Source organism: Pseudorca crassidens, chromosome 2, assembly GCF_039906515.1.
Source record: "Pseudorca crassidens isolate mPseCra1 chromosome 2, mPseCra1.hap1, whole genome shotgun sequence".
Taxonomy (NCBI): domain Eukaryota; kingdom Metazoa; phylum Chordata; class Mammalia; order Artiodactyla; family Delphinidae; genus Pseudorca; species Pseudorca crassidens.
The window spans coordinates 116,681,286-116,704,674 of record NC_090297.1 but is presented as its reverse complement, the minus strand read 5'-3'; the positions used below and the strand labels follow the sequence as shown (position 1 = coordinate 116,704,674).

Sequence of the window (23,389 nt, the reverse complement as noted above, 5' to 3'; positions counted from 1 at the left end):
ACTTAGCATTGATTCTTTCTGATTTGTGAATTTATAGGTAACATTAGTTATCTTTTTTGCTTATCTGTATTTTAATTTTATTTTAAAAATTAGCAGAGTAAAATAATTTACTTATAAATAAGTTGCTACCATGTAATATATAAATAAAGGGACATACATGGTTACTATAAAAATGGGCATGAGCATATGAACAAGAAAATCGCAAAAGAAGAACTATGAATGGCTAATACTCTTAAACGCTCTAATTCTAAAGCATGTAGTTTGGCATAAAGTAAGCTCCTCAATAACCCAGTAATTGCAATTACTATTCCTTATTATTATAATGATATGTGAGTATGAAATACAATATGTGAGTATTATAGAAAGCTATGGAAACCACCCAACAAAGGAAGCTGCTAAATCCTGATTGCAAGAATGTTGCACAGTGAAGCTCTTAGAGTCCCAGGAAAAGGAGCCCTCTCCAAGGGCACCAACCAAACTCCCAACGAAGCTGTCAGTCACGTTTCTAACCTACCGGGAACTTCTCTGAGAAGTTCACATCCTTCTGTTAACTATAATAGGAGAACAGCAGGGCAGAGTCAGCAGTCTCCACTGAGGACTCATCTGAAGTTTGGCTTCCTGAGAACTGGTGTTTATTTGCCGTGGGAGGAAGGGGAAGGAGACATGAAAACAAGAACACAAATTCATTGGAAGATGGATATTCAGTTTTTAGAAGAGGGGTACTCGTCCTACACTCCAAATCTTTTCTCTCCCTCACTTCCTACCCATTACTACCTTCCCAAGATTCTTACCATTGAAAAGAAACAGAACCCGAATCAGTCTACACTCCAACTGGTACAGTGTTTAAAAGGTAATGTTGTTAGTGTAGTATTTTATTATCAAAGTAATATATGATCTGTACAGAAAAATTAACAGAGAAAATGAAAAGCACCAATAATTCCACCACCCTGAAACAATCACTTTTAATATATTGGCATATGTTAGTCTATCTCAACATTTTTGAAATCATACATACTTATCTAATTTTTCTCATGTAACCTGTAACATAAGCATTTCCCATGTTTCTACAATCTCTTAATAAAGGTAATTTTCACTGGCTTTGTGGATATATAACAGAAGAGTCCTGATGGCGAGAAGTGCTGAAGCACAGAAGAAATCAGCATTCAGTTATCTGAGACCATATCGTCTGTGGCTTTCAAAACAGGGAGATTTAGGGTTCACATAGATAACTCTGGAAGAGTCATTCTCCTTTAGAACTGCAGCATCCTCTTCTTCTCCTTCAGAGGAATTCAGGACAGAAGACACCAGATCTTGGCCTCTCTGATTCTCTTCCCAAAGTTCCAGGCAAGAAAATGAAAACTAAATGTTGTTCTGGTAAACCGACGACTCTGTTTCTTCCTCTGCAACTTCCGGATACGAGAGAAGTGAATAGGTGACTGTATTCTCAGCCTAGAGAAAGCAGAAAGGAGCAATGGGGATCCACAGAGAGGTCACAAGAATGAAGGCAACAGAAGAAGCGGCAGGGGAGAAGGAGAAGCATGTGGCCGGGATGGCTCACCTCCATTTTGGCAGCCTCTTCAGCATCAGCGAGATTGGCTGTGGGCAAAAAGAACAGAGATCAGCGAGGGCACTGCCTACCCGCGCTGCTGCTTGAGGCCCAGACCAGGCTTGAGGCGAGGACCACTGATCCCCAACTCAGGCCTGCAGGCCAAAAGCTTCATCCCCCACCCACCCTTGGTATCCCAGACATGGCCTCCCGCACGGGCCACACTAGCAGAGGGAGGCGCTCATTTGTGCTGCACTCATTTCAGAGGATCACTGAGTTTTCCTCAAAGCAACCAGGCAGCTTCGGGGATCTGAGATATACTGGGGAGGAGATGGGGGTGTTGGTATTAGAGTGAAGTAATCCAGATGTTTGCCAGCCACAGATGGTGGCCTTTCCACATTGGCCAGATGTAGTATATCTCTGTTGGAACTTTGAAGAATCTGACACTCCCTGATCTCACAAAGAAAGAAAGCATGAGAGTGAGAGTGAGCAAGGGAGGCTGGAGGAAAAGAAAGAAGGAAGCAAGCAACCCAGCCAGTACTCTCCCTGGTAAAGATCTAAGACACATCCAAATGTCCTCATGTTTTTGCCAATAAACTCACTTTGCCAGTGCGAAAAGCAGCCTCAGTAACTGCAAAGCAGCATTCCTCAGGAAGTGGGGAGGGAGTCTGAGACAATGCATCTAGTGTCTTCATTCATCTCCAGGACACAATGAGTCCCTGTGTGCCATGCTCCAGCTTCTGGAACAAACCACGTCCTGAATTCTCCTTCTAATGCATCCCTCAACCATCCCGGCAACTTAGCTGTGCCTTTTGGGAAACCATCAGCCCCAGTGCCTTCCTGCGAAATAAATGCCTTGTGAAATATATTTATGCCGGTGTAGGTAGAAGCAAACATCAAAATGGCTAATCCACTTGTGTTTGCACTTTTTTCTACAGCACTTTGGCCCTGGTGAAGACTCTGGTCCATATCCCCATTTGGCCTGGCCACAGGACATAGGGGCCTTGCTCAAAGCGCAGCCGGACAGCTGTGCCATTTTGCTCAAGCTCTCAAACCTGTTGGCTCTGCTCTGAGTCATACTCCAGCCACCTGAGGTGGAGTCCTCGAAGGCTTCTTTTTCCTGTCCGTTTCTGCTGTCTGGGAGTCCCCAGAGAAAGCTCCAGTTTCCTTCGTGCTCTGGCTTTAACTGCAGTCAGGAAGTCGCCTGGAATATTACTGCTCCTTTAACACATTCCCACTTGGGCCAGGGCTTGGATGGTCACTGACTCTCAGAATGTCAGGCCTGGAAGGGCTTAGAGATCACCCAGGCCAACCCACTCATCTCCTCAATGAGGTGACTAAACCCCAAGAGTGGGAATGACACTCAAGATTCCATTTTATGATAGTGACAGAGCTAGGGCCAGGCCTGCGTTTTAATAAGCCTACACGAGTGGGCATTAGAACCAAGATTTGCCCACAGAGTAAAGCCCACTAATGCACGTGGTACCCCAGAACTTTCTCAGGCCGAAATCTCCTCTTAATGTTCCACTAAGAGCTGAGCCCTGGTACCCTTACCCAATCATTCCACAGAGACAGACTCTGCAGCAAATCTAGGTTTTATTCCTTAGGGCTCTTTCTCCTTTCCTCTAGAATTTTATCCCCTTAATTCTATTTGCCTTAGTCTTACAGCGTCTAACCCCAGTCCTCTGCCAGCTCTTCCAAAGCTTCACAGAAAGACCTAAGTATCTCTGATGTCCTGCTCTGGAAAAATCCCCAGCAGTTCTGACCCCAGAAACTCGGACAAGGCCCTCGTCTCTCTATCTAGGACAGGTGTTCATCTTCTCCTTGTCTCCAGTGAGGTCCTCTTTAGGCCCAGGAGTTAGTCTCAGAACTGACCAAGAGATTTGAGCCCCTGCCCTCTGCCCACTGCCCCCTCCCTCTCCTGTGCTCCCAGCAGAACTCACACAAGCAGCTTCTTGATGCACAAGACAGGGTGTCATTGAGCCCCCAGAGCGGGAGCTGCACTCACCTGGTTCCTCAGGGAGGGTCTCTCCCATTTCCCTGTGTTCAAGGGTTCCTGGGAGGGCTAGGAGGGGCACATAGGAGGTTAGTAGGATTATGGGGTAGGACCTGAGTCTTCAGGACCAAGGACGACCAGAGGTAAGATTGGGTTAGAACCAACACACACCCTTCTTCCACACAGACACCTCCTCTCCTCCCCACTCCCCAGCGACTGCTCTAGCCTGTACAAGGGCTGGTCTAGAGAGATGTAAGTTGGCTAGGTTAACAGTAGGGACTCCTGGGACTGTCAGAAAGGCCATTCTATTGCATCTTTCTTAAGCTTGCTCTGCCTTTTAAAAAACACCTCTTTCTTCCTCTCGGTGTCTCTCCCTGAATCTCTACATTTACTTATCATCAGTAACTGAGGTCTTAGCTATGAACCAACTGCAAAGTGCTTTGTGAGGTATTAGCAGTATTATTTTCTCTTTGTCAACAGCTCTGAGTCTTTTCTCCCTTTTACTTTCTCTGCATCTGGATATCTTTAGCACTTTCTCTCACCAGCAAGCTAGCTTTTCAGTGTTATGAATCGTGACCATTTGCTTATTAGATTTGTAGGACACCTTCCCTTCTCTCTCCGCTCTTTAATGTTAGTACTAAGGGGGAAGGAGGCTGCTTTCCGAGAGTTGAAGTTCTTCAGCTGATTAGTCAGTGAACAAATGTTTATTGACCATCTTGCTGCGTGGCAAGCATGTGCTAGGTGCTGGCGGGGGACGGACGGGGGAGAGCGCAGAACAAGGAGACGTGGTTACTGCCCTCCTGTGCTCTTGCCAACGCCTTTGGAATACAGCTTAGTTCTTCAAAGGTAGCCTGCGTGGATTCCATGACCTGGAATACATCCTTCTGCCCTGCTTCATCTCTCCTTTTTTTCTGCCTCGTAATTTATGGCTTCAATGGCATCAAACTGCCTACAGCAACCTCCTTACTCTTCCATGATCCCCATCCTAGACACAGTGCTTCTCATTTCCATGTCTTGGCCCCCACGCCTGGAATGCTCTTCTAATCCTCTTTGCCTGGTCAACTGCTACCCTCAAACATCACCTCCTCCATAACGATAACAACTTATACTATGTGATGTTTGCTGTCCGCTAGCTGCCGGCTCATTCACCCTCATAACCCTGTGAGGTAGGTTCTATTCGTGGCCTCATTTTTCAGATGAAGAAACTGAGGCACAGAGAAGTTGAATGTGATGAGAAAAACAACTTTTATTTTCCTGAAAAAACAACTTTGTTTTCCTGAGTTGCTGCCTAGGCATTTTACAGCGTGATAACCTGCTTACACCCAGAATCGGAACATTTGAGATAAGGACTTGCGTTTAGGACTCCCGCCATCAGTTCTCGCTTTGCTTTTCCTGGGGCACCTTTTAAAATAACCCCTTAGCGTTAAGCCCGCAAAATAGTGTCCTCCGCCCCAATCACTTTATAAGTACTAGCGGCTTGCTACACTGCTCTCTCTCTCCTGCTCACCCATGATCGGGGACAGAGGACTGCCACCCCCTTTCCCATTTCTGGGATCTGTAAGTAGCAAGTCTTGTGACTCCACTTCCTTTGCGTGAGCGTACCGAAACTGTACTTTCAATCAAAATGACCCCGGGGTTTTCACTTCCCCAATCTGGGAAGTGAAATCAGATGCTGAGGGAGCTGCCAAGCCCATGTGGGTGGCTTGTGCCTCCTCTTTCAGCAGGTCATGATCTGCACATTCTTAAATGAATACACCAACTCCATCTTCTCCACATATTGCCTAACTCACCCAACGTTATCCAGCTGGTGAGCCGAGGAGCTGGGATTTAAACTCAGGCAGTCTGGCCCCACCCGGGGTGCTTCAGTCGCGACACAACACTGCATTCCTGTGAAGCCTTCTCTAACTGCCCCGGCCCATGCTGGCTTGCGCCAGCTCTTCTGTCCCCCGTCACAGCCTTTGCGTTCTCTAATACTGGTCTTATCCCCTCTAATTATACTGATCTATTTGCATTTCAGTCTTCCCCACAATATTATGAACTCCCTGAGTGCAGAGACTGAACATCTTTATCCTGGCATCATCCACAGAATCTATCACAGTGCTTGACACATAAGCAAGTTTGTTCAGGCCTGTTAAATGAATGAATGAATAAAATATGGGACTGTATTTGAATGCTAAGGATGCTCTAGCCCAAAGATAAGGGTTCTAGCAATGTTTGGGGTTAGGGCCTTGACTAAGTAGGAAGTGATAACAAGAGGGACCGAGGGGAGGCACAAACCTGAAATCTTTCGCCTGAGGCAGAACCAGGCTACTATGGTGCCAGCAATAGCCATTGCAGCAATCCAAGCGACTACAGCCACCGCGATCGTCACCGACAAGGAGTTGCTCCAGCTGGACCCTGGGAAACACAGGCGTCCTGTCCCTCCTCCAACACAACACTCACTTCCCCCCTCCACCTCACCTGCACAGGATTTCTGGAACTGGGCTTGTGCCTCTCCCATACCCACGTTTCTCTGCTAATCTAATGAAGGCACGCTGTTGAGTGTGTAAGGCAGAGGGAAGGGTTCCTCTTAGCCCCTCGGGGATGGCAGGGAGGGTGAACCTGACGCCTCCGTCACTGTACCCAGCAGAGCCTTGAACTGTCAAGGACATGCCATGCCTTTGAGAGTGAATGGACATATCATGAGACATGAGAAGAAATTAGGAAAACCTCAGCTCTTAGGAATGTCCAGGCGCTTAGAGAACTTCTGCACCAATGAGAGAGCTCTGTTCCACTGCTGGGCTTGGTGTGATGGGGCCTATATTTCAAAGAGGAACAACAGCCTTGTCACCTATCACCTGGAACCTGAGGGCTCCGAGCTCTGGCCAGCACTTAGCAAGGTGCCATGCCCCTGCCCTTTGCCCCAGAGCCCAGGTTTGCTCAGATCTCCCTGTAGGTCCATGTGACCTTACCCCTAAATGTCTAACCCCTCTTCTCCCCTCCTTTCATCTGCACAGAGTTCCCACCTTGGACAGTGATGGTCACAGGCTGTGATGAGTACACCGTCTGCCCGATAAATCCCGTGCAGTGGTACTCGCCACTGTGACTGAGGTTTGCTTGCGGGATACAGAAGTTGGAACGCAGATGGGAAAACGTCTTGGATTTTCCATTCTGGAAGAATATGACCTTATTCAGAGAACTGTTTCTCCAGCTGTGGCACCTCAGCACGATGGGCTCCCCTTCCTGGAACACGAGGCTAGGGGTCTGGAGCAGCAGCCAGTCTGAAAGACACAAAGGGACCCCAGGACCCAGGAGGTCTTCACTCAAATCCGAGACCCAGACCATCCTTACTGGTGGGCCACTGTGTGTGGAGGGAAGAGCTTAAGTTTGGAATCAGACACCCCTGCTCTGTAATTCTAGCTCCATCATGTATGAGCTCTGTGATCTTGGGCAAATAGTTTAACTCTTCTGGGCCTCCGTTTCCTCGTATGTGAAAAGAGTCACAATAACACCATTAGCTATCTACAGTAGTTCCTGGCACACAGTAGGTGCTCAGCATATGCTTGTCTTCCTGTTCCTGTCCTGCCCGACAGGCTTCGTTCTGCAGGAAGGACACAGGAGACCCAGGAGTACAGTCCCTTCCCTGAGGGAGGGAGGGAGGGAAGGACCCAGTCTGACATAGGAGGCAACATGTGGGGGGAACACAGCAGAGTCAAGTGTCTTTGGGGAAAGTCACGGACATCTAACAAATGTTAGCTTATTTGGTGCATGTTAGTAAATATGGCATTTCACTTCAGCAGGGACTTTGGCAGCAGTGACATGGGTGGGCCATTAGCCTGCTGTGTACTTTTTTCCCCCGATTTTCATCCTTTTACTGAGGAAAAAGATATTTACTTTCTTTGTCGTATAGGGAATAGAGGCTAAGGTGGGTACTTATAATCTGACCTCAGCCCACACACTCCTTTTTCCTAAAGCTATAGGACAGAGTAGAGTTGGAATTGGAAAGAAAGGGTAGAAAACAACAGATACGTTGGAAGGGAGTCGGGACATGAGAAAGAAATGACAACAGCCATACGTGTGACAGTCAACCACGCTCAGCCCCTTCAGCAGATCGGAATGATGCCAAAACAGTCTCTACACTGGCTGCTGAGCCTGCCGCAAATGCAGGTGAAAATGCTCAATACTGAGGGAGGGAGTGACAACGAAGAGAAAACTCTGGGCCACGGCTACAGTGGGACAATCCACAGGGAAGGTGGGGAGCACCACATCTTGCTACTTGGGTCACACAAGCTGGAAAACCCCACCTCTCCCACTGGGGAGGCACCCCTGCATTCCACCCATTTCCTCCCATACCATCCTGTGTATCCCTCCTCTTGAGGAACTCAGGCCCTGGCTAGACATTCCACTCCAGGATTAGGTGAGCAGTCCTGGTTCCCTAGGCTGCCTCTTTTATAAAGGTTGGATTGGGGTAGGTGGGAATGCTGAGAATTGTGAAGATATATATATATATTTTTTGCGGTACGCAGGCCTCTCACTGTTGTGGCCTCTCCCGTTGCGGAGCACAGGCTCCGGACGTGCAGGCTCAGCGGCCATGGCTCACGGGCCCAGCCGCTCCGCGGCATGTGGGATCTTCCCGGACCGGGGCACGAACCTGTGTCCCCTGCATCGGCAGGCGGACCCTCAACCGCTGCGCCACCAGGGAAGCACGTGAAGATTTTTTTTAATGGAGTAGAACCCGGAGAAAATGTCAAAGCTGCTTCCATGTAGCGCCAGCAACCAATTCTTGCAGTTCTCCTCCCTGTCTGGGTAACCCCCTCTACTGAAGGTGCACATCATTGGAACAGCACTTTCTTCTCAGCAAAGTCTCTACTGGTACCAGGTTGTAACCTGGACAGTGGAAGTGTCAGCCTTAGGCTGGTTTGTGCACGAGGGCCACCTTAGGTCTCCTCGAGGACAATTTCTTGGTGCAGATCTTGAGGGCAGGGCCCAGCTTCGTGTTCACGGCACTCACGAGGTGTTCTTTAAGTCAAAAAACGGCCTTTCCATCCATCTCCTGGGAAACTCCTCTGCAATCTCCTGGAAGCCTTGTAGAGAAGCAATAAACTCATACACCTCCTCTGCACTCCAGTGGCTAAGATTACTGGACAGGAACACAGGGTTGATGCCATGAGTGCTGGTGGAGGCACAGCTGTATGGAGGTTCCTGGGTCACATGCCCCATGTCCAGCTCTCACCGATAAAGGCCCAGGGACATTGGAGAGAGTTCTTTACCGTGACTGGAATTCTCTGAACCCCAGCTAGAGTCCTCTTGACCCCTGTGGCACTTGCCCTGGATCTTAGCATGGGTGATGGCAGAGGAGCTGCAGCAGGGTCCATGTTTGGGATGCAGGCAAGGGCTCCACCACTCCTGTGCCTCTCCTGGGATGGCTCCAAGCACCACCTATTCCTGAGGAGGGCCACTGAGCCAAAGGCCCAGGTGGGTGGCCACTTCTGCCTGCTCTTCCCACTGCCCCCACCAGCTGGACTAAGGCTAAAGAACTAGCCTGAGGCCCTACAGGGAGCCTGAGCCACAGCTAGGGCCTGGCTAGAGGCCTGGGGGAGGCTAAACAGGGGAATAGCTTTCTGGGTGGAGCTTTGGGCTAAGCCTGTTGCTCCTCAGTGCCAAGTTCTCTACCTAAACTGCATCTACATGGCCTCCAGCAGCCTGAGCAGACAGCCCCTCCTGCTGGACTACTGCCACTGCCCTAATAGGCATCAGGATGAGTTGAGAAGCTAGAGGCACATGCTGGGCCAAGGTCTGGTTTACCTGGAATAGGTTTCCCAGCTGTGGTCTTGGATACATCTGGGCCTGGGGGGGAGGTTGAGGGGGAGGAGGTGGTGTTCCCCAGTAGCATAGATTGGGTCACGGTGGTAACACTGGGAGAGTTCACTCCGGGATTGGCTGGTGAGCTGGGAGGCTGATGCTGTGGCCAGATTGACTGAGGCCTGGGTGGTGCTCAGCTGCTCGCTGCGCTGGTGTCTGGGAGAGCTGGCCTGCCGTGTGGCCGCTAGATAGCAGCCAGGCTATGCAGCCGGGCCTGCTGAGCTGCTGCTGGACACGAACTGCTGGAGATACTGAGGCCCACGGAGCTGCCCCTGCAGGGCCTGTTCTGCCTGCTGTTCATACCGTGGCACTGAGCTGTCTGGGAACGAGCGCTACCACCTGAGTCGGGACTCCCACTGGTGCAGTCGGCATTCTGTTGACTCTAGTCTCCATGACAGTGGTTCAGGGTCCCCATGGCTGGTGCTCTGGCTCCAGGCCTTCTAGCTCTTCACCTGGGTCCTTCAGGGTGGTGCCACCTCATGTGCCAGGGTTCCTTGTCAACGCGCCTGCTGGTCGGGTGGGAACTTGCCACCCCCTCCTAGAGAGGAGGAGCACTGAGGTTGAGGCCCTGCCAGGCCTCTGGGGCTTCCCTCCAGGACTGTCTTTTCCTGCTGAGCACAGAGGGTAGAGATAGCAGGCCTGGAGCTGCAGGCCCACTGGGCCTAGATACCTTTGAGGAGAATTTGAGAATTGGGTGAGGGAAGGGGACTAAGTGAAGAATAACACTGACAATATTCATCATAATCACACTGCAGCTTTTCTCTATGGAGAACGTATTTCTTGCAGGAGCTTTGGAGGATCATTGATCTGCTCAGCAAACATTTATTAAGCCCTGTCCCGTGCCTGGGGCTGGATATAAAAGGTGCTTAAGACACAACTTTCACCTCAAGTTGAACAGAGGGCAGGGGGCCAGGGAAATGCTGATTCTCACCGGGACCTGATGGAGGAGGCAGAGTATCTCCACTGAGCAGATAAGGAAACCAAAGCTCAAAGGTAAATGGAATCATCATGTTTACGTGGCTATAATTTCCAGGGCTAGGATTCAGTTGTGGTCTGTCTGTGCATCTGACTCTGCCATAAAAATGGAAGGATTTCTATGAACTAAGGATTTCCTTCTGCTTCTCTCATACCCACCTGCCTGTCAGTGGCCTTGTTACCTTCTTGCCCAGTCAGCACCGAGACAACAGAGCCCAACATATTCTGAGAAATCTCTTAGGAACTTCCACCTCACCACACATACTAAGCAATGGGGTGCATGAAAAGGGAAATCAGTGGACAAAACCCCTTCAAACAACTCACAGCCATGCTTCCCAGTAAGCAGGCAATTCCCCTTTCCGAAAAACCTCTGCCATGTAAGCAGATGTCTTCTATCCTTGCTCTCCCAGACTCTCCCAGGCCTTCCTCCACTGACCGGAAGTCACGTACAGATGCACAGGGTCGCTGAGGCTGGTCTGCTCTCTCTGACACCTGTAGTCTCCGCTGTCATTGCTGCTGGCCTTAAAGCTATAGCTGGACTGGTTCTGGCTCTGGATGAAGCTCCCATTATGGAACCACAGGGTGAGGTTGCCTTCATACAAGCTGGTCCCCTGACACATCAGCGTCACGTAATCCTCCTTGAGCACATTGATCCACGCAGGCTGAATGCTCACCACAGCCTTCGGGAGACCTGCTGAGGGGCAGAGAGAGAAGGCAGCATGAGGAAAGGGACCCCAAGGGCCTAAGCAGACCCCAAATCTCAGATGATGGAAAACTGTGGCCATGCTGGAGACATCAAGAGAGGAACCCAACCCAGAACTCTTGTGCAACCGAAGGCAGTTCCTCCAACTCGTGCAGCCCAAACAGGGGCCCGCAGGAACCCAGGTTCTCTCAGGGAGCTTGCCTCCTCCCCAGGGGAGAGGACAAGAGGTAGGGGAATGGGAGAGGGGGCAAGCAAACACACACGCGCGCACACACACACACACACACACACACTACACATACATCCTTTGGGGAATCACTTTCCTTCCCTGTAAGCTGAGGCATTTGGACACTAGTGGATAAACTCTCTCCACAGCTGGAAGAAGACAAATGGGGACATCTGGTGGAGGTGCCAGGCTGACAGCCAGACACCACGTTTCTGTTCTGACTGCTTCCATTCTTTCTTTTTTTCTTTGGAATAAAAATTTTTATTCATATAGTTGCTGTGCAATATTATATAAGTTACAGGTATACAATAAAGTGATTCACAATTTTTAAAGGTTATACTCCATTTATAGTTTTTATAAAATATTGGCTATATCCTGTTGTACAATGTATCTTACAGTGTATTATTTTTTTAATTTTAGAATTTTATTTATTTTTTATATAGCAGCTCCTTATTAGTTTCTTTTTTCCTTAAGATGTATTTATTTCTAAATAAAAAGAAATAAATACATCTTTTAAAAAAAGAATGGAAGAAGTCAGAACAAAAAAAAAGATATATTTATTATTTTTTTGGCTGTGTCGGGTCTTAGTTGCGGCATGAGGGATATTTTTTGCAGCGTGGGATCTTTCGTTGTGGTGCGCCGGCTTCTTTCTAGTTATGGCGTGTGGGTTCTCTCTTCTCTAGTTGTGGCACGCAGGCTCCAGGGCAGGTGGGCTCTGTAGTTTGTGGCCTGTGGGCTCTAGTTGTGTGGGCTTAGTTGCCCTACAGCATGTGGGAATCTTAGTTCCCTGACCAGGGATCAAACCTGCGTCCCCTAGCATTGTAAGGCAGATTCTTTACCACTGGACCACCAGGGAAGTCCCCATTCTTTCTCCTTTAGAATAGACCTGTCCTGACACCCAAGCACAGAGGAGTCTCTGTGGCCTCAGAAGAATAAGAAAGAGGAGAAAGGCTGGCAGGCCAGTCTAGGGAGCCCTGCGTTCAGTGGCCCATGTAGAGCCCCATCCCACTACCAGTCCTGGGAGGTGGAGAGGTTAGTGGTGCAGGGAAAGCAGTGCCCAGCCGTGTTCATCCCACCAAGCTGCAACCAGTGGTATCTCCTATTTGTGTCCAAGGCAACAGGCCCTGAAGCCTTCAGATACATGCAAAGTAGAGGATTTATCAACCCATGGGGTTAACCTAAGCAAATCATGTGATTTGCATGTGGCTGAAACTAAAATGGCCTGGGTTCGTGATTTAGTTTGGAGAGAGGAAGGCAACTGAGACAGAATACAGTTATTTTCTGTGACAGAATCTGTGAGGTCTGACCGGAACAGAAACAGAAAGGCTGTGCCCTGTGGCTGCCCATCCCTGGCTTCCCTGGGAGGAAGGGAAGGAGGAAGGAGAAGGGGGCAGGGCATCTTGTGGGAGCAATTACTCTTTCCTGGTTCTACCTCAGTCCTGGGTTGCTGGTGCACCCAGAGCACCTCCAGAGACGGTGCAGGGAGCAGAGAGAGAGGGTAGCTGGGGGAGGGAGAGGATGTGGTGAGCACTTACCATGTTTCCCAGCAACAGGAGCTGTAAGGGAGAAAGCAAAGATCAGCCTACTTTCTCATTAGATATGATGATTCATCATTATAAATAATCACCTCCTTGCAAATCTCCTTAACTCTCTTGCCAGTCTCTGTCTGCATTACGTTCCACCTGGGTTGTCCATGTCTTTACTTCCGCAGCTGTGTGTTAATGAAATTCCCACATAAGCAGGCAGGTTGGTATCTCTGTAAATCTACTGTCTCCATATTCAAAAGGACACTAAACTGCCATCTGACACTTTTCTCTAGTACGTTTGCTCTGCGGCTCTTGGTAGGGACAATCATTTTTCCTCACTCCTCAAACTTTCCAGTCCTCTGCCTCCAGTCCCGTCTCACTCAAAGATGACGCCTTCCTTTATCCTTCACAGAGAAAACAAACGCAGTTAGACAGGAGGTCTCACGTCTTCCCCCAACTAAATCATCTAACCTATTGCATCTCTATCCATCTTCCTTTCTTGGTTTTCACTGGGGACATCCCTCCTCCCATCTGTGGTCAGTCTCTGTCCTAGGTCACATTCCCTTTCACCCGCTCAAGGATTTTCCTCTCTCTGTTATTCCCTTTCTCCTCTGCCTCACCCATTTCTCGATCTCAGCTGGACCTTTCCTATCAACATAAATATATTCCAGGATCTTTCACTGAAAGGAAAAAATCTCACTTGACACCACACATAATTCCAAAATTATTTTTCTGCTCCCTTTCCCAGCCTGATTTCTCAATTCTTTTTCTACAAAGGCTGTCGTCATTTCTTCTCTTTCCAATCACTGTTTCATTCTCTGCAATTTGAACTCTGCCCTCACCAGTCCACTAAAACTTTTCTTGTTAAAATCACCAATGATCTCAATGTCAAATCAAGTGGACACAGTTCTATTTCTCTCCCAGGTTCCCCCATATAAGTGTATACCTTCACCATCTGCCCAGGTACTCGTGCCTGGAAACTGCAAGTCCTCTTTTATTCCCCTCTCTCTCCCAAACCCCATCAGCCTTTGCACCAGTAAAGTCGTGATCATCCTGCTTCCAGTTAATTCTTGAATGTGTCAGCTTCAGTCCATGTCCACACTATTTTAGGTCACCAGCAGCTTTCTCCCATCTCCCAACTTATCTCTTCCCTTATTTTGCTCCCCCGACAATTCATTCCCCACAGAGAAGCTAGAGTTATTTTTAAAATAACAAATCAGATAATATCACTCTCCTGCTTACATGCCTTCAGTGCTCTTCCTTTGCTCTGAAAATAAAATGTAAATATTTACAAGGCCACACCTGACACAAGCCCTGCTCACCTGTCCAGCCTCATCTCGAGCCATACTTCCCCTACTCATTGAGCTCCAATAACACCAGACCTCTTCAAACTTGGGGCTTTTCTGTATGCCCATCCCTCTACTTTAAACCTGCTTCCTTTGTATCTTCAAATGGCTTAATTCTTATCATGCTTCAGGTCCTAGCTTAAAAGACACTTCCTCAGAAAATTCTTGCCATATCATCCCGTTAATGTAGGCTGTTCTCTCATGTCCCCCGCAACAAGTGTTCTTATCAGAGTATCCTGTTTACAGTTTCATTGCCATTTCCCAATTCATATTTACGCATTTGTGTTCCTTTATTTACTGTTTCTATCCCTCAGTAGAATGTAAGCTCAAAGAGGGCAGCGGCCATATTAATTTTATTTGCCAATGCTCTGGAAATCATTCATTGAGTCCATCTAGGTGGGAGATAAGAGAGCCCAAAATTGCGTTGACAATAGAACGTAAAGATGAGGACACGGGCATGAGAGAAATTTAAGAGGGAGAGAGAACTTGGCACTTGAAGAGATATGAGGGTCTTGTAAATGGGTGACTGGGAAAAACATTAGCTGTGCTCACACAAATATAAATGTTAGGAGGAGAAGGACATTTGTGAGGGGAAGATGAGAGCTGGATTTTGAATGTGTTTTGTTTCTGAGCTGACAAATCAATTTGGAGGTCTCCAAACAGCAGGTGGAAATATGAAATTGTACTTGACACAAACAAGAAAGATAGGTTTGGAAATTATTGACACAGAAGTGATCGCTGAAAAGCAGAGTGTGCAGGGGTGACAATGTGGCAGTGCAGGGAATGGGCAAAGAAGCAGGGCTAAGAGGAGGAGGAAGAGAAGAAACAAGTAAGAGATGAGAGAAGTAGAGAGAAGGCACCTTCCATGTATTCATCCAACAAATACTAGTGAATATTAAATATGTTCATACTCAGTATAGTACTGTCACTGTGAGGGAGGCAAAGACCTTGTGCTTTAGGTCAGGAAGGCTGTCTTCTCTCTTGTTCAGTGATAAATCTCCAAGTCCTAGAACAGAGCCTGCACGGAGCATTTATTTAATGGGAGAGGCCACAACAGTGAGAGGCCCGCACACCCCAAACAGAAAAAAAGAAAAAGAAAAAGAAAAAATTGAGTTACTGAGCAATGAAGACCTAAATATGGCAGCCCAGATGAGAATGGAAAAGATGGAGTCAATCTTTGTGACTTAGCAAAAGGGCAAATGGATAAAAATTCCAAAAGTCTCTCCCAGGAGTCCTGTCTAGGCGTCACATTGGTATCACTATAGCAGAGGTAGGGAAGCATGCCACTACTCCAGGCCTCAGCTTCTCCATACGAAAAGTGAGGTAGTTCAGTGCTCCTTTTTCACGCTATTCTGCTTCAGTCCATTTCATCCTGCTCGTGGGAGGATACTCTCTCTTCCTCACCTCCACCTCCTGTCCCAGTATCATCCGGCATTGAGGGCCAAGGCTCCCAGAGCTGAACAGATTTTACTATCGACCATAGTACATAACTTGGAAAGTGGCTGCATGTCCTCTGGGACCATACTGAAGCACGTTTGAGGGTAGATACTCTAGAAATTGAGCTTGGGGAGACATTCCTGGCAATAAGGCTTCCCTACTTGGTCTTCCCTAGACTCTTCCACCCACCAGCACTATCAGTCCCTGGTCCCTAGCTCACAGCTGAGAACATGGTCAGAAAGGAGCGCTCAGTTGCAGCCTAAGATCCTGTCTTTCTATTCGATCGGTGACAGGACGTATCCCCATGTTTGTGCAGTGCAAGGAGGCATGCACGATTCCTCTGGTCCCACAACTGATTCTAGAATTGCCTGGCTTATGTATTCTCTGATCCCCATCCCCCGGATAACCCAGACCCTCCTGTGCTTTTGCCCAGGGGAATCTCCTTTCACGTAAAGAGAATAGGCTTCTGCTGCCTGAAGTGGTTTCAGGGGCAAAGAGAACAGCCACTGCTCCCAACCATGTGTTTTATTGCTTCCCCCCACCTCCTATTGGCCTAAGACAGCATTAGCCCTCCCGTCTAAGATATGGTCCCAGTGAAACACAATTTCTAAGGAAGGTAAACACCTTGGCCACTCATTAGTCCTTCAAGTCTAGGTCACTAGACTTTGTTCACAGCTGGCACTGCTCTGGCGGGTAGCAGAGCACCAGGGACCTCGGTGCACAGTGAAATTGGGCAAAAGACTTAAAAAAAAATGAACTCTGCTGGGCTTCCCTGGTGGTGCAGTGGTTAAGGATCCACCTGCCAATGCAGGGGACACGGGTTCGAGCCCTTGTCCAGAAAGATCCCACATGCCGTGGAGCAACTAAGCCCATGCGCCACAACTACTGAGCCTGTGCTCTGGAGCCCACGAGCTACAACTACTGAGCCCATGCACCACAACTGAGCCCGCACGCCTAGAGCCTATGCTCTGCAACAAGAAAAGCCACCGCAATGAGAAGCCCACGCACCACAACAAAGAGTAGCCCCTGCTCTCCACAACTAGAGAAAGCCCGTGTGCAGCAAGAAAGATCCAACTCAGCCAAAACTAAATAAATAAGTTAATTAAAAAAAATGAACTCTGCCAATTTCATAATTTGCCAAGGCCAGCAAGGTTGTCAGAATCTGATTTTCATCAGCCTGCCTTCACCCTCCTGACTTTCCTGACGTGCTTCCCACCCCAGCCCTCATCCTTGCCCAAGCTCAGCCCCAACCGAGGTGACAGCAGCTGAGTTAGAAAAGCATGCCTGCCTCTGTCCCTGCTCCACTGCCCCTCCTGGGGACCCTGCCTCACCGAGGAATAGCAGAGCCGTCCACAGTAGCATGTGGCCCAAAGGATGGCAGGATGTGCAGGCAGCTCGGTCACTCCTGGCAGCAGGGAGGGCTAGGAATGAGGGGATCCCCATCACCTCCTGGAGCGAGCAGGTTGCCTCTGACAGCCCAGCACAGCAGGCACAGACTTCTCTGGAGGCTTGACACATTCCACCCCAGAGAACAGACAAATTCTGGAGTCCAAAAGAGGAAGTGAAAAGAAGTGTTGTTTTTGTCATTGACTCCTCCCCTTCCACCCTCTTTCGTCTCAACTTTTCCATCCCAGAACTTTCAGGGTTTCCTAGAATCAATCTGGCTCAGTCCCACTCCAAATTCACAGAAAATGTGGAAACTGGGAAACAGATTCTCCTCTTCCTCTGGGGCCACAGCTGGGCTCAGCCTCTGGGAGGAAGAGGGGAATAAATGGTCACCCAAACTCAGCTCAGAACCTCCTGTCTGTCTCTCTGCTTAGAAAAGGTGATGGAGGAGAGTGTGTCAGCAGACTCCCTGTACTTCTACATCTATTTAGAGGTGCAGACACTGGCATCAGACTCCTCCTGAGATCGAGCATAGCGACCTGAGGCCAGCCCCCACCATTTGATTTTCTTTATTATCGTAACCCTGACTCTGTTTGTGGAACAGAAGATTGTGGAACAAAGACAAAGATGTGTGTCAGAGTTGCAATAGGATGATCATTCTTGTACTCATTCCTCCAACAAATATCTTTGAGCAGCAATTAGTGCCCTGGTTCTTTATCTTTCTTACCCATCACTGTTCCTATCACTATGGCATGGTCAAAGAGCAGGGCTTTAGAGCTGTGTAAATCTCATTTTGAATGACAGGTAGCTTCTCAGAACTACAGATTCCTCATCTGTATAAATGAAGATTAGCATGCCTGTCCTTCAAGCAGGGTTTCTCAGCCTTAGTACTATTGACGTTTGGGGCCAAATAATTCCCATTGTGAGGACCTGTCCTATACACTGTAGGATGTTTAGAAGCATCCCTGACCTCTACCCACTAAATGCCAGGGGCACCCGCTAGCTGTGAAAATAAAAATGTCTCTAGACATTGGCAAATGTTCTCTTGGGGTCAACATTGCCCCCGGTTGAGAACCACTGCACTCAAGGTTTTTGAAAATTAAAAGAGAATTTGCGTGCTAGCGAAGTCCCTAGTGCATTGTGGGTATCAAGTCAATGCTAGTTTCCCTTTTTTGCTTTCTGTTGTCATCCTCATTGACATTTGTTCACCCTCAACATCCCCAGAACATGAGTTGCTCTGGGATCTCTCTTGGGGCCCTTTGCTGGGGCCTCTCTCCCAAAAGCTCTCTGAGGAAGCAAGCTGTAATATTCAAGGAAATGACATGGTGGAACCTGTTCTTACACTCTGTGGTCTTCAGAAACTGCAACAGCCCCACTCCTCTGGCCAAGGCTTTTCTACTGGCCCCGTTCTACCCCACCTCCCACCCCCAATCTACCTCCAGCCCTTATCTGATTTTTAGGTGAAAAAATTTCTTTAACCACTGAAAAGACTCCAGTGAGCTGACATAACACTTTAAAGGTTAATTTATATAATGGGACCCACACATTGGAGCCACCCCAGTGGACCAGACCACATCATAAATCTAAACTTAAGTCAGCCTGCACTTAACAGGAAAAACCTGTCCAGGGACGTAACATACACCAATCACAATCCTCCAACTCAGCTTACCTTACTCTAGAAATCAGGACCTGTTAGCCTTACAAGGAAATTCCCAACCTCCTAGCCAGTCATGCCCTGTCTCCACGTTGCCTCTTCTAAAGCTCTGTAAAACCTGGTCTTGCCCAAATCCCTTGGGAAGAGTTCTCCACTGCTGATGAGGAACTGTACTACCTCAATCCATGGCATGTTTTCCCTTGAATAATCTTGTAACTAAATTGTTTTAGTTTTGTCATTGGACAGGTCAGGCATATCTCATTTTATTGTGCTAACTTAACTGCGCTTTGCAGTATTGCATTTTTTACAAATTGAAGGTTCATGGCAACCCTCGTTGAGTAAGTCTATCAGTGCCATTTTTCCCAACTGCATTTGGCTCATCTTGTGTCTCTGTGTCATATTTTAGTAATTCTCACAATATTTTGAACTTTTTCGTTATTATTATGTGTTATAATGATCTGTGATTAGTGATCTTTGATGTTACTATTGAAATTGTTTTGGTATTTTCAGCAATAAGGTCATCGTAAATTAAGGTGTGTATATTGTTTTATAGACATGATGCTGTTGTACACTTCATAGACTATGGTATCGTGTAAACAGCTTTTCATATGTGCTGGGAAACCAAAACATTTGTGTGTCTCATTTTATTGCAATATTGGCTTTATTACTGTGGTCTGGAAGCGAACCCGCAATCTTTGCAAGGTATATAGCCTGTATGGTCAATGAGGTGTGATGGGAAAACAGCCACTGAAGGTTCCCGGGTTGGCTCCTAGATGAAGGTGAAGGTTCCTACAGAGCCACTTTAGTTTGCTACCTCTCCAGCTGCTCTCCAGTGTCTCTGGTAATTTCTCTTGGATCGAGCTCCACCTAGTTCCCATTTGGAGCTCAAGTTTGTTTGTTCTAATCCTTTTAGGTGGAAATTTGGGGTGTGAGAGACTTCAGATATTTCATGGTGAGACCTAGTAGGCCACAACATTTGAGTTTATGCCCAATCTCAGCTACAGTGTAAGCACCTTCAGGAGGACCTGACAGATCTCAGGAACAGTGCTCAAGCAGTCAGAAACAGTAAGTCTGGTTGAACCAGGGAGAATTATTTAAATGAGGGAAAATAGGAGCCCTTGAAGCAAAAGAAAGCATGATGGCAGCCATTAGGAAACTCACAAAGCTTGAGGTAAGTCCACAGCATGAACTGCTGAGGGACTTGGGGAATTAAATTAAGACAATACATTTGGACTATTTTGACCAAAAGCACATCAAAATCTAAGTAGGCAAGTCAAACTGTTGGAAGACATTACAGCATCTGCTACTATAAACAGATATTCTCATTAAAGGAATAAAGATCTACTACTATGGGAAACTTGAAAACCAAAGCAGCAAAACTGGTAGCCACAGATCAAACACTTAAATGCTGTCAGAGCGCTCACCACCTCACTCTCAGACTGCTGGGCTAGGATAAGTTGGTCAAGGAATGGTTTAGATCAACAGTAGGTTACATGTCAACCTCATGAAAATTTCCATGTAACAAGGTACACTTTTTGTTTTTAATTAATTAATTTGTTGGCTGCGTCGTGTCTTAGTTGTGACCCACAGGATCTTTTGTTGCAGTGACCGGGCTCTTCACTGCGGCGTGCATACTTCTTTGTAGCTATGGTGAGTGCAGGGGCTCAGTAGTTGGAGCACGTGGGCTTAGTTGCCCCAGGGCACGTGGGATCTTAGTTCCCCGACCAGGGATCGAACCCAAGTCCCCGGCATTGGAAGGCGGATTCTTAATCACTGGACCAACAGGAAAGTTCCCAAGGTACACTGTTAAACACCACATTCCCCAGGACTTCCCTGGTGGTGCAGTGGTTAAGAATCTGCCTGCCAATGCAGGGGACACGGGTTCGAGCCCTGGTCGGGAAAGATCCCACATGCTGTGGAGCAACTAAGCCCTCAAGCCACAACTACTGAAGGCCATGCGCCTAGAGCCTGTGCTCTGCAACAAGAGAAGCCACCACAATGAGAAGCCCATGCACCACAACAAAGAGCAGCCCCCCCGCTCGCTGCATCTAGAGAAAGCCCGCGTGCAGTAACAAAGACCCAACACAGCCAAAAAAATAAACAAAAAAAACCCAAAAGAAAACACCACATAATCCCCAACCTGGTGGCACATCCCTATTAAGCATTAATTTGGCTCTAAGAGATCCAAGGCTTAGCTACAGAAGTGGGACCCTCAAATATCAAAGAATTAAGCTTGCCACCTTCTGGCACACCTGCCTATCTTATGTCTGATAAATGCGGTCCAAGAAGCTATAGATATCTACAAAAATGGCAACATCTTACTAAGACAACCTAGAATGACAACGGCCATTATAGGGAATCTTCCAGTTAGACAAGATGGCTCATTTAACAGTACACTTGAAAGTAAGAGTCCTCAAATCAAACAAACAGAAAGGGATACCTATTTTAATTGGTATGCCTCCAAAAGGCTTCAAGAGTCCCAGAGAGCTTCATTGAAAGATTCATCGCAAAAGGGTAATGAGAAAGTAAAGACACGAGAGGTACCTAAAACAAAAGACTACAAGACTGATGTGACCCCTACTACTCCCCTCTGTCCTCCTTTACCTGAGCACCCACATTCTGCTAATCCTCTGTCTGAATTGCCTTTCCACTCTGAAGAGGCTATAGAACTGTAAACAAAAGTCTGCCAAGTTAGTGGCCTCACAGATACCCCGTATCTATTCTCAAAGGAAGGTCACCAAATGGCCCCTCTCAGGGTTGGTGAGACTCTGAGGGAGTCTCTGGTAAACTGATACCAATTATTCCCTTAAGCAGCCAAGGGGACACTAAAACTACGATTAACGGAAACCCCTGTTAAATTCTGATAGATACCAGAGCTACACTCTAAATACCTCATGCTCCAGAGCCTCCAGAAGGGATCCTGGAAAAACTGGCAGAAGCTGGTGAAGGATGAGAATTCTTACCACAGTCAGGTCTCCCAGATCTCTGTAGTGCCTGGTCAAGAGAGGAAAATAAAATTTCATGTTGTCTTTTCTTTTCCAAATTCAGGCTTTTTTGATTTTGGTTTTGGGGTACCTATTTTTTTTTTTTTTTTTTTTTTCGGTACGCAGGCCTACTCACTGTTGTGGCCTCTCCCGTTGCGGAGCACAGGCTCCGGATGCACAGGCTCAGCGGCCGTGGCTCACGGGCCCAGCCGCTTCGCGGCACATGGGATCCTCGCGGACCGGGGCACGAACCCGTGTCCCCTGCATCGGCAGGCGGACTCTCAACCACTGCGCCACCAGGGAAGCCGTGGGGTACCTATTGGTTGTCAATTCTTCTCTCCCAGGGACAGCTATTTTCTTCTGTTTGTCTCATTTTGTGTTGAGAACTTGACTTGGCAACCATCAGGTTGGGGCCCCCAAAATATGGCCAGGCAGAAACATGGGCTTGTAGTGTAAGCCCTGACAGTTTTCTTCTTTTTTGCAATACAAGTGGCTGACTTAAGCTTTGATTGCCAAGGCATCCATTTCAAGGGGCAGCCCTTTCAAAGAAGGTTGTCTCAGCTGAACACAGTACCAACCACACAAGTAGATAAAGAGCCAGGCCACCTCCACTCACTGAGGCTCCTTTGTTTTAGAGATTTTGGTAGATTTAAATAACTGACCAATTGGTCTACATGGTTTTTGTTTTTTTCCATCCTGTCCTTTAAATTTCTGCTCTTATGTTTTAAATTCACCAATAAAGAGTGAGCCCCCAAAACCCTAGGACCCACCCTCAGCCCCAATAAAAGCAGAACCCCAGGCCCACGTGCAGTCTCTGTCTCCCCATGACCTTGCTGTGTGGCCCCAGGTGTGCTGTGTAATTTCCAGGTGTTATAAGTGATGAGCCTCTGTTTTTTTCAAAGTTTCCCGATGGTTATTGCTGAAGGGCATCTGGCAATCATTATAAGAACCACAAGAGCTGGTCCAACCACAACACTGGTTGTTGGTAGGCTGAGATCAGCACAAAACAGGGTTGCACCCCATTGGCTTCTGGGGTTCTGCTGACTTTTGCCAGCTCTCAGGGGAATTGTCTAAGTCTTCTTTCTCGTGGCTATCTCTGCGAGTCACTCTGGACCTTGGGAGGGCTCGTATCTTTTGTACCGTCTTTCAGGACACCCTTGGGTTCATGGGGTTGTTCAATACTGCCAGAAATATTTACTATTTTTCCCAGCTGAAACCTGACAAGATATTTGAAAGGATTTTTTTAAAGTAGCCCTATGGTCAGAAGTCGGTCAGATTGGAAACTGATATTCAGAGCCTGATAGGACCTTTTTTTTAAGGCCTTCTCCCCTAAGCTGAATGAAAGAAAATACTCCAAAAAAAAAAAAAAATCTACAAACGTAGAACATAGAGTTCTTTTGATTTGTATCTTAGTTAAAGATTTCCCTGATATAAAGAAGCAAAATGAAGATAATGTATAGTTGGATGGGTGGGTCAACGCTTTGAGATCATTCAGGCTGCAACCCAATTCTTTGAGGAATTAAAAACAACTGTCCTGGGACTTCCCTGGTGGTACAATGGTTAAGAATCTGCCTGCCAATGCAGGGGACACAAGTTCGAGCCCTCGTCTGGGAAGCTCCCACATGCTGCAGAGCAACTAAGCCCATGAGCCACCACTACTGAGCCCTCATGCCACAACTACTGAAGCCTGCGTATCTAGAGCCCGTGCTCCACAACAAGAAAAGCCACCACAATGAGAAGCCCGCGCACCGCAACGAAGAGTAGACCCC

At 47.6% G+C, this 23,389-nt stretch overlaps 1 protein-coding gene and 1 pseudogene across 6 annotated transcripts; both read right to left on the bottom strand.

Moving 5' to 3' along the window:
- Positions 1-209: 209 nt before the first annotated feature.
- FCGR2B (Fc gamma receptor IIb) lies at positions 210-17,166 on the bottom strand. 6 transcript variants are annotated; one of them, XM_067728433.1, is made up of 8 exons: positions 16,928-17,163; positions 12,823-12,843; positions 10,795-11,052; positions 6,548-6,802; positions 5,820-5,939; positions 3,555-3,611; positions 1,559-1,596; positions 213-1,449 (listed from the first exon to the last, which is right to left on the bottom strand). In XM_067728433.1, the coding sequence occupies exons 1-8, from the start codon at positions 17,112-17,114 to the stop codon at positions 1,360-1,362; spliced, it is 1,026 nt and encodes a 341-aa protein (XP_067584534.1). In that variant the 5' UTR covers positions 17,115-17,163; the 3' UTR covers positions 213-1,359. The 6 variants fall into 6 exon arrangements, 5 of the variants coding, with proteins under 5 accessions (XP_067584533.1, XP_067584534.1, XP_067584532.1 ...); XR_010941178.1 differs by lacking the exon at positions 3,555-3,611 and adding an exon at positions 2,149-2,283 and having other exon boundaries at positions 1,349-1,449; XM_067728429.1 differs by lacking the exon at positions 3,555-3,611 and having other exon boundaries at positions 214-1,449; positions 10,795-11,049; positions 16,928-17,161.
- Positions 8,066-10,688, bottom strand: LOC137214695 (polyhomeotic-like protein 1 pseudogene; annotated as a pseudogene).
- Positions 17,167-23,389: the final 6,223 nt, after the last annotated feature.